This window comes from Manis pentadactyla, chromosome 5 (genome assembly GCF_030020395.1).
Source record: "Manis pentadactyla isolate mManPen7 chromosome 5, mManPen7.hap1, whole genome shotgun sequence".
In the NCBI taxonomy this organism is placed as follows: Eukaryota; Metazoa; Chordata; class Mammalia; order Pholidota; family Manidae; genus Manis; species Manis pentadactyla.
The window spans coordinates 1,978,516-1,988,376 of record NC_080023.1 but is presented as its reverse complement, the minus strand read 5'-3'; the positions used below and the strand labels follow the sequence as shown (position 1 = coordinate 1,988,376).

Genomic DNA, 9,861 nt, shown 5'->3' with positions numbered 1-9,861 from the left:
CTTTCAAAATCTGCTGAACAACCTGGAGGTCTCCACAGGAAAGTGCCCCACGCTGGGGGCGTCTGGAGGCCTGGCCTCTGCACAAGGCAGGCAGGTCCAAGTGGGCCGTCTGCCAGCCCCGGGGTCATGTCTCCGGGACTGAAGGGGTAGGAGGCAGGCAGCTCAGGGGGCAGTGGGGGAAGCTGCCCGGAAGCAGCTGTCTTGGCGGAGGCAGTTCACTCCTCCAGGAAGCCCATCTTGCTGCCCCAAGCCATTTGGCCTCTCCTGTGGCTGCACGCTTCTCTAGGGGAAGGCTGCCCAGAGCACCTCCACAGCAGGCCCCAGGCTGAGCTCTGTGTCCCCAAGGCTGGCACGGGGTCCTGCACAGAGGGGCACCAGGACCACATGCTCATGTTGAAAATCCTCAGAGCCATCCTCGGGTGCAGGGGGCTGCTCAGAAGGCAGTGAGCTCCGTCGCCCAGGGTGTGCAAGCAGAGGCTGGGGGTGAGTCGGACGGAAGGGTCAGCTGGGATATGGACAACCACAGCACCGGCGACGACCTCCTGGGAGCCAGAAGGGCCAGCAGTACTGAGGTCTTGTTCTCTTTTACCAGAATATTTTATTTGCCAAAGTAACTCAAACTCCTGGAACAAGTTAAACAATACAGAGATATATAAAGAAAGATGTTAACATCAGCCCTCCTCCAAGGCCTCCTTCCCTCCCACAAGCCAGGTACCCAGGGCTGACAGGCGAAGGTGTGATCCTTCCAGGCTCCTCGTATATAGAATCCCAGTTAATTCTTCAGATGCTATTAGGAGGCTCAGAGGGGACACGCCATTTGCCCCAAGTCCCCCATCTGGTTAAGGCTGCAGGCCGAGTGGGGCTTATGTTGCATCTGCAAGCTCTCCTTGGAGTCCTGAGTCACCCGTCTCAGCCTGCCTCTCCTCTCCTTGTCTGGTGGCATCTGCCAGCCTGCTGGGGACACATCTTAAGACCACTGAGTCTTGTTCCTCAATTCACAGGTGGGGAAACTGAGGCTCAGAAAGGGCAGGCGCCTTGTGCAAGGAGAGCTTGGAGGCCAGGAAGCTGATGGGTCGGCTGGGCTTGGTCAAGCTCATGGACGGTCAGGACCCGCTCCCGGGGACTGTGGGTCAAGGTCTTTGTTTTCTTGCTTTTTGCCAAGGACCACTCTTGGCTTCCAGGGGCCATCCTCAGATCCTCCCCCTTAGGCCTCCTCCCAAGACACTGCTTCATCTTAGAGGCCAGCAGGAGAGCATCTCAGATGCTTCAGACCCTTTCAAGGGCCCCTTTAAAAGGGTCAGGCCCACCCAGGATAATCTCCTTTGACCGATTCAAAGTCAACTGCTTAGGGGCCTAATCACGAGAATGACACTCCATCACACACTCAAAAGGGGATTAGTCAGGGGCTCGGACCACTGGGGGCCACCTGAGATGCCTGCCCACCTCAGTGGGCAAGGAGGATGGGAGCACTGGCTGCCGGGCACTTGTGTGCCTGCCCTTCAGACAGCCTGGTGTCTTCTTATCCTCTGGTCTGAGCTGAACCCCTGCTTCTTCCAGGAAGTACGCCAACCCCAGGGAGTCAGAAGCCCTCTGGGGCCTACTGAATGCTTCCTGCATCTCCTGGTCTCTCTGGGTGGTCTCTGCCTGCACCTCATCCCCTCTGCTGGCGTGAGCAGCACCGTGTTCTCCATAGACAATAGGAACTGCCATGCTCAACACAGAGCTGGTGCCCAGCAGATGCTCGCTGATGAGTGCTGGCCCCTCACAGTACCAGAAGAACCCTGACACGCAGAGCCAGAAGGGACAGTGAGGGTCCTCTGGTGGGGCTCGCAGACTTGCGGACAGGGTCATTCAGGGCCTCAAATGCTCCCCCTTCAGGCCTCTGCTTAACTGCCCTCTCAAGAGGGTCCTTCCACAGCTGCCTCTCACAGCTGATGCCAAGGGCTGGAGGAGACCCAAGGCGAAGGTGGGGGGTGGGGACACCAGGCAGTGTGGCGATGGTGAGATGGAAGGGAGCCACACTGCCCCGGGCTCGCATCCACATGTGGCCCTGAGCATGGCCACTGGGCCTCAACAGCCTCATCTGCAGAATGCGACCATCACAAAATACCCTAAAGGGACACAGAGTCCACCCAGGCACTGATCAGGACAGGGCCCGGCCGGCAGGAGGTGCTCCCTGATGGTGGCTGTCATGACACTGATGGTGGGCAGGGGCTGAGACAGAGGGGGGCCGGAGCGCAGGCTGCATCATGAAGGCTCAGAGGGGCCCAGGGCTAGCGCAGCCGCTGTGGTCCACAGGACCCTGCTGAGATGTGCAAGGGGCAGAGGTGGGAGCATTCGTCCCAGGCCCAGGGAGTAGCTGCAGAGGCAGGAGCGTGGCCGGGCGGCCTGTGACCAGCCGGCCCTGGGCTAAGAGCCCTGCAGGCATCATTCCAGAGACGCTTCACATTAGTGGTAGGGAAGGGACTCCGGTATCGCCATTGACAAGCCAAGGGGGTCCAGAAAGGGGAGGCTGCTTCCCGAATTCACGTGGGGACACCTGGTCAGCCTGACCCCAGAGTCCAGGCCTAGGAAGCCCTTGAGTGCCAGGCTGAGGCATCTGGGCAGCAGCAAGGCCCTGGAGCTGGGAGCCAGCTGGCAGCGGGGTGGGCTGGGGGCAGGGGAGCCGTGAGAAGGTGCGGGGCAGCCAGGATGGGAGCTTGAACCCCCACTGTGAGTGAGGTACACAGCTGGTACTCAATTAAGACACACTGAGCCGGTGCTTTATCTATTATACTCATTACAAACCAAAAATGGTCCTCGAAGCAGCTCTGTCTCCGGAGGGACGTCTGCCGGCTCAGTAAGAACTCGGCTGTGCCAAATCCATCAATGTGATCGATATTGCAATAGGTTCGGTCTGCAGGTCAGTGCTTGGGCCAGGGTCCAAGCTGGTGGATCCTGGGTACGGTTGGACAAGACAAAGTGGTTCTAGAATTCCTCAGGGAGGGGCAGGGAGAGAAGCCAGCCTCATTTTTCCTTGCCTCATCTTTAAAAATGAAATTTCAAGTAAACATGGGGAAAAAAATCCTCAGCTCAGCTCAACAGAGAAAACAAATCCTCTTGGTCTGGAAACTGGAAAGTGGCTTCTCTCCGTCCCCGCACCTGCCAGAGAAGAGGAAGGGGGGCTTCTCCCTGACCCTAGGCCCTTTCCTCCCCGGCAGACACCAACCTAGGGCGAAGTCAGAAGACTGGTGATGCCCACTTCCAGGGGCCCCTGAACAGAGGCACAGGCAGCACGGGCCTGAGCCCCAGGAGTCCGACGGCCCCAACTCACAGCTGGGAAACCGCCTCCCAGGGAGGCAGGAGGGTCTCACGGGCAAGACAGCAGTAAGAATGAGCAGGGGCTCAGTCCACGCCCGGCAGCTCTACCTTCCACGGATGGGAGGCGGGGTGGGGGGGGCAATCATCTGGGCACGGATGGCTACTATGGGCACACTCTGCAGGCATCTAGCCTGGTTGGGGATGGAGGATACCAGGCCTTTCACAGGGCACCTACCTTGCCCCCGTACTGCCCACTGTCCCTCCAACCCCATGCTTTGTCTGAACTCCTGCTGTGAGTGGAGAGCTGTGCCCTGCCCGGCACAGGGACAGAGACACGGCCTGCTCTCAAGAGCCTGCAGCCCAGAGAAACAGTTTGATGGCCCATCCCTGGGGGGCACTCAGGAGGCCAGTGGCGGGGCTTCCAATCCAGCTGGGAGATCAGGGAGGCCTCCTGGGGAGAAATCTCCTGTAATGTTTTGAAGGACGAGGAGAGCCTGAGGGGTAGACAGAGGCAAAGGCATGCCAGCCTGGGGAACAGCACATGCCAAGACCCAGGGTCCACGGTGGGCAAGGGCAAATGGGCTCCAGCCTGGAGGGAGTGGGCTGAAGAGCCGTGCAGTGGAGTGGAGGTGAGCTGGCCCAGGAGGCAGGGCGGCCTCCAGCCTGAAACCTGGGGAGAGTTTCCCGCAATGGGACCTGGAGGGTGAGTGAGGCCACAGGCACATGTGCATGTGTGGCAAGAGTATATGGGTATGAATGTTATGGGTGGGGTGAGCAGATGCGTGTGTGTGCATGCATGCCAGTGCATGCATATACATGTCTATGTGCACACTGTGTACACATGGATGCTTGTGTGAATTCACTGTATGACGTACATGGGTGTGTGTATGCACATGACATGGATGTGCATGTATGTGGGTAGGTAAGCACAGGTGTGGTGCACAAAAATATGTATGCATGCATGCACACACGGGTATGTGTATGCTTGGTGTGGGGGTGGGGGTGTGCATCAGATATGTGTGTGCGTGTGCATGTGCGTGTGCATGCACATCCGTGTGGAGGGAGGCAGTTCAAGGAGACAAGCACCTCCCCTCCTGGGCGGAGGCCACTTGTGTAGCAGAGCACTGCATCCAGTAGGTGTGCAGTCATCAGGCGTGCATGCAGTTCCCCTCTCACAGCAGCCAGGGCCCAGAACCCAATGTTGGGCCCAGGCAGCCCCTGGCCAGACCCACCCTTCCCTGCTGGGCCCTATTTGTCACAGGGGGGACGAAGGGCAAGTATGCTTGGCAACCCCAGAATGCCCCACTTCTATGTGGCCTTCCTTCTAAGATCCCCCATGCCCCTTCTCCCCACCCCCTCTACTGAGGCAGCCTGACTCCCCACAACACCCTCCCTGCCCTCCTCCTTGGTGCCGAACCAGGACCTGGCCACCACCGACACTCGGGGACAGGCAGTCTCTCCAGGAGCTTGCTGTTTCACTTGTTAGAGGATAATCGGGAGATGTTTGTCAAGCCTATTATTCAGTGTCTGGGGGTAAGAGGCGTCTCCAGCTCCTTTTCAAACAGCTGCAATCCCTGGGGCCTCCTGTGCACACAGGCAGGCCTGCACTTAGTGAGCCCCGAAGCCCGGCCAAGGGCTCCTTGGCCCCAAGGACTCCTCGGGGGCCCAGCCCTTGTCCCCCAAGGCTCTGGGCCCTGGACCCACAGGAGTACTTCCTCCTGCCTCCTCTGGGGTTTGCCAGGGACATGTTGTCAGCTGTGCAACATTTTCAGCCTGAGATCAAAAGGCCAGCGAGGCGTCCCCAGGGCCCCTCGGCTGGCCAGGCATTCCACATGCCCCTGGCCTGGCCTGGTGAGCCACTTCCTGGGCAGCGGAAGTGCCCTTCCTGTCTGCTCGGGCCCAGGGGCTCTGCGTCCTCCCAGTTCCTCGTGCTAGGCTGCCCTGCCTGTGACCACAGGCAGAACTGAGTGGAGCCAGGGCCCTGGATGTCCCCATACCCCCAGACACCCCCAAAAGTGCTCCTCCCAAGATAGGAACCGGTCCTCGTCTGGAGGACGCCCACATGGCTGGCCCGCTGCTGTGGGAGGAACTTTCCAACACCTACATCCCATGGCCACCACCTCCCTTTGGATCCATAGCCCACTCCTGACCCCAGGGGGCACGGCCCACAGGGCCTCTCACTTTCTAGTAACTTTCTTTCATTCTCCAAAAGCATCACCTCCGGGAAGCCTTCCTTAACAATCGCACTCCCAGGCTGGGGGAGGAGCCCCAGGGCACTGATCGCATTCACTGAACCCAGCCCAGGGAGGCACCATCTGTCCTAGGCAGCAGGCAGCTGGTGCAGACAAGGGCCTTCGAGGTGCTGGCTGATGATGGAGAATGCAGGTGTGTGGATCCCCCCGAGAAGTGCAAAATCCCCAGATCTGTGGCCCCTTTTAGGTCTCCACGGCCAGGAGGATCTGTCCAAGCATGGTGGCTCTTTACCTTCACTGGGTCACACACCTCTCACGGGCACTTGAGGATTTGCTCCCAAAGGGTCATAAATGCCTGGGGCTGCACTGGACGCTCAGCCCTCCTGAGGCAGGCTGGCCATCTGGAACGTTTGATTTCCAGCCAGGCCCTGGCTTGACCCCCACAACTCCCCTTGGTGCAGCATGGCTAACAAGCATGGTGGGGTTCTATGGCATCCACGTGGGCATCTGTGCTAAGCCAGCAGTGGTCTCCTACATAAGACTCTTGGAGCATTATGGAAGCTCAGAGAAAAGAGAAGTGGCCCAGGAGCATTTCTAGGCACTACTGGGGGTGCCCAGACTCCCTGCACGCTTTCCTAGTACCCAGAGGCGACCTGCCTTCCTCCCCCAGTCGCAGGAATGCCTCCACACCCATCGGTGGTTGCAGGGAGAACTGCCTGGCTCACCTGGGTGCGTTTCTGAACTGCTGGGAGGGAAGGTCCTGCTGCTCCTCTGAACGGGGAATGCCAGGCCTCGGGACCCAAGCCTCTTCCCCAAGGTCTGTCTCCCACGGACTGGCTGCCTGGAGGAGGCATCAGCACCTGACAGGGGCCGGCTGGTGACAGAGCATGTCTGCGGAAAAAATGCACAGGGACATGGGACGGGGTACGCGGGGCCTACCCCAACAGCTCACTCTTAAGCCCCCAGAAATGAGGCATTCACACAAAGCAGCCCATCATCCGGGCAATCCGGTTGTGGGTGTTAGTCAGAGGTGGTTATTTTGATCCCCCACCCCTCGCTCCCTTTAAAAGTGGGGCCACGGAGCATAGGAATTAAACTTCAGTGATTGCCAACATGAATGCACAACTTGGGATCCTGCCCAGGGCTTCCACTGGCACCATCGTCATGAGTCATGCTCCAGCAGCGCCTGGAAGGGGACAGAGGAGGGAACTGAGGCCGGGGATGGGAGGGAGGCTCTGTCCTGGAGCACTGACCAGAGATGCGAGCCAGCCGACACTCAGCAGGCCCCGTGCGCATGCTGGCAGCGTCGCGTCCTCCGCCAGGCTGCAGGAGGCTGGCTCTCCAATCAGGCCACAGACCCGGAGCCGGCCGGTGCTGCGCGCGAGTGTGCGCGCCCGCGTGTACGTGTGCCCGGGGGAGGTAAGGAGGCTCCCGACTTAGAGCAGGCTTCTGGAACTCGCCGCCCAGGCCGACCGGCGCTCAGCCCGTCCCACAGGCTGCAGTCGGCCCTAGAGAGGGCGCCCTAGCCCAGCGCGCGCGCCCCGCGCCACCGCCCCGGACTCCTCCCCGGCGCCGCGCCGGCAGGTTCGTCCAGGCGGCCGCGGGCTCCGGCTCCCGGGCCCGCTCCCCCCGGGCCGGCGGCGCTGGCCTGCCCGCCAGGCCGCCCCCACCCGCCCGCCCGCGCCCCGCCCCGCGCGCCCGCCCCGCTGCGCAACTCTACCCAAGTTGGAAGCCGAGCCCGGGCGGCTGCACTCGCGCCCAGAGCACGGTGGCAGCGGCGGCGGCGGCGGAGAAAGCGGCGGCGGCGGCGGCGCAGCTCCGGCGAGCAAGGCAGGCGCAGCGGCTCCCGCACGGCCGAGCGCGGACTGCGGGGGGCGCCCGCGCCGGAGCAGCAGGAGGAGGACGCGCGGCGGCGCCGGCGCCCTGCCCGGGAAAGTAAAGTTGGAGTCGGAGGCTGCACGAGGGCTCGGGGGCCCAGGGGAGCGGCGGCCAGCGCCCCGGCGCGCCGAGCCCTAGCCAGCCGGATGGGAGGCGGAGCGCCCGGGCCGCCGCCGCCAGCAGCCAGCGCCCCGGCAGGGCGCTGGGGCCGCGGGGCCGCTCGGGCACGCCCGCTCCAGCGCCGCGGCGCCGTGGGCTCGCGGCCGGGGCGCTCCCCGTGAGTGGGGCGAGGGCGGGGCCGCGCAAGGACCCCGGGACTTTCCCCATCCCCCCGCCGCCGCGTCGCCGCTCGCTCCGGGAGCCTCCAGCTCTGCACTTACGCGCGCGGCAGCTGCGGGGAGCCCGGCAGCCACGCTCCCTGGCGCGCTGCTCGCCCGCCGAGCCACCACGGCCAAGGGCCGGCTGCGGGGCGTCGCGGTCCCTGGCCGGCGCGGCCGAAGAGCAGGTGGCGATGCAGGCGCTGACCCGGGCCTCGGGGCACCCGAGCCGCCACGGCTGCGCCCCGGCTCCAGGGGGGACCGCGTAGCTCGCGGGAGGGCCATGGCGTCCCCAGCGCTGGCGGCGGCGCTGGCGGCGGCGGCGGCGGCGGGCCCCAACGCGAGCAGCGCCGGCGAGGGGGGCAGCGGCGTGGCCGCCAACGCCTCGGGCGCTGCTTGGGGGCCGCCCCCGGGCCAATACTCCGCGGGTGCGGTGGCAGGACTGGCGGCCGTGGTGGGCTTCCTCATCGTCTTCACCGTGGTGGGCAACGTGCTGGTGGTGATCGCTGTGCTCACCAGCCGGGCGCTGCGTGCCCCGCAGAACCTCTTCCTGGTGTCTCTGGCCTCGGCTGACATCCTAGTGGCCACGCTGGTAATGCCCTTCTCTCTGGCTAACGAGCTCATGGCCTACTGGTACTTCGGGCAAGTGTGGTGCGGCGTATACCTGGCGCTCGACGTGCTCTTCTGCACCTCGTCCATCGTGCACCTGTGCGCCATCAGCCTGGACCGATACTGGTCCGTGACGCAGGCGGTCGAGTACAACTTGAAGCGCACGCCCCGCCGCGTCAAGGCCACTATCGTGGCGGTGTGGCTCATCTCGGCCGTCATCTCCTTCCCGCCGCTGGTCTCGCTCTACCGACGGCCCGACGGCGCCGCCTACCCGCAGTGCGGCCTCAACGACGAGACCTGGTACATCCTGTCCTCCTGCATCGGCTCCTTCTTCGCGCCCTGCCTCATCATGGGTCTGGTGTACGCGCGCATCTACCGCGTGGCCAAGCTGCGCACGCGCACGCTCAGCGAGAAGCGCGCGCCCGCGGGCCCCGACGGCGCGTCCCCGACCACGGAGAACGGGCTGGGCGTGGGGGCGGGCGAGAACGGGCACTGCGCGCCCCCGCGCCGCCCGCCGGCAAACGTGGAGCCGGAGGACAGCAGCGCAGCGGCCGAGAGGCGGCGGCGCCGGGGCGCGCTGCGGCGGGGCAGGCGGCGGCGTGCGGGCGGCGAGTGGGGCGCGGGCGGCGCTGATGGGCCGGGGCCGGGGCCCGGGCCCGCCGAGCCGGGCACGCTGGCCGCCGCGAGGTCCCCGGGCCCTGGCGGGCGCCTGTCGCGCGCCAGCTCGCGCTCCGTCGAGTTCTTTCTGTCGCGCCGGCGCCGGGCGCGGAGCAGCGTGTGCCGCCGCAAGGTGGCCCAGGCGCGCGAGAAGCGTTTCACCTTTGTGCTGGCCGTGGTCATGGGCGTGTTCGTGCTCTGCTGGTTCCCCTTTTTCTTCAGCTACAGCCTGTATGGCATCTGCCGTGAGGCCTGCCAGGTGCCCGACCCGCTCTTCAAGTTCTTCTTCTGGATCGGCTATTGCAACAGCTCCCTTAACCCGGTCATCTACACCGTCTTCAACCAGGACTTCCGGCGCTCCTTCAAGCACATCCTCTTCCGACGGAGGAGAAGGGGCTTCAGGCAGTGACCAGAACGCTTCATCTCTCGAGGAGACCTTGGACAGCTCCGGGCGGACCGTGTGGGCGGGCGCGGCCCCCGCGGAGAAAGCAGGAGTGCTTCCCCAGAGACCCGGGGGTGGATTGGCCTCCACGGCGCAGGGGAGGGCGCCACAGGGCAGGAGTGTGGACGGCGAGACCGCAAGGGCCCCGGGGAGGGGGAAGGAGAAAGGGGAGACACCCCTCTGCCTTCTCCTCTCAGCAAGGGCTGCTGTGGAGATCCAGGCCTGCATCCAGCTCCGGGGGCCCCGCCGTGGTCTGGCTGTGAGGTCAAGGTCTTAGCAGAGGCATATGCAAACCCGCAAACGGGCGATAAAGGAGCCCCCCAAATGCAACACCACCACGCATTCACCTCTGAGCAAGGGCTGACTTCCCCAGGACCTGGTGGGGGTGGCTGTCTGGAGGGGGCACGAGATCCCTGACAATCTGCTTCCTGAAAGTACTTAAATGTTTGCCAAAAATGACAGCCAA

At 63.7% G+C, this 9,861-nt stretch overlaps 2 protein-coding genes across 3 annotated transcripts; one reads left to right on the top strand and one right to left on the bottom strand.

Moving 5' to 3' along the window:
- Positions 1 to 3,502: 3,502 nt before the first annotated feature.
- Positions 3,503 to 8,515, bottom strand: LOC130683925 (transcription initiation factor TFIID subunit 4-like). Its single transcript, XM_057503221.1, has 4 exons — positions 8,378 to 8,515; positions 7,213 to 8,264; positions 6,606 to 6,678; positions 3,503 to 6,383 (listed from the first exon to the last, which is right to left on the bottom strand). The coding sequence occupies exons 1-4, from the start codon at positions 8,513 to 8,515 to the stop codon at positions 6,087 to 6,089; spliced, it is 1,560 nt and encodes a 519-aa protein (XP_057359204.1). The 3' UTR covers positions 3,503 to 6,086.
- On the top strand, positions 7,231 to 9,522 carry ADRA2C (adrenoceptor alpha 2C). Of its 2 annotated transcripts, XM_036921293.2 has the most exons (2): positions 7,231 to 9,212; positions 9,300 to 9,504. In XM_036921293.2, exons 1-2 carry the CDS (start codon positions 7,971 to 7,973, stop codon positions 9,360 to 9,362), a joined length of 1,305 nt encoding a protein of 434 aa, XP_036777188.1. In that variant the 5' UTR covers positions 7,231 to 7,970; the 3' UTR covers positions 9,363 to 9,504. The 2 variants fall into 2 exon arrangements, with proteins under 2 accessions (XP_036777188.1, XP_036777187.1); XM_036921292.2 differs by having other exon boundaries at positions 7,240 to 9,522.
- The last annotated feature ends 339 nt before the right edge of the window (positions 9,523 to 9,861 follow it).

What these genes read in the sequence shown, in the direction of transcription:
- ADRA2C (XM_036921292.2), top strand. Translation starts at nt 7,971, where the DNA reads ATGGCGTCCCCAGCGCTGGCGGCGGCGCTGGCGGCGGCGGCGGCGGCG.
- LOC130683925 (XM_057503221.1), bottom strand. Translation starts at nt 8,515, where the DNA reads ATGACGGCCGAGATGAGCCACACCGCCACGATAGTGGCCTTGACGCGG. An exon ending in ACAGGTGCACGATGGACGAG is followed by an intron (nt 8,265 to 8,377) that starts GTGCAGAAGAGC and finishes CGTGGCCACTAG; the next exon opens with GATGTCAGCCGAGGCCAGAG. An exon ending in GGGCTCGGCTTCCAACTTGG is followed by an intron (nt 6,679 to 7,212) that starts GTAGAGTTGCGC and finishes GTCCCCTTCCAG; the next exon opens with GCGCTGCTGGAGCATGACTC.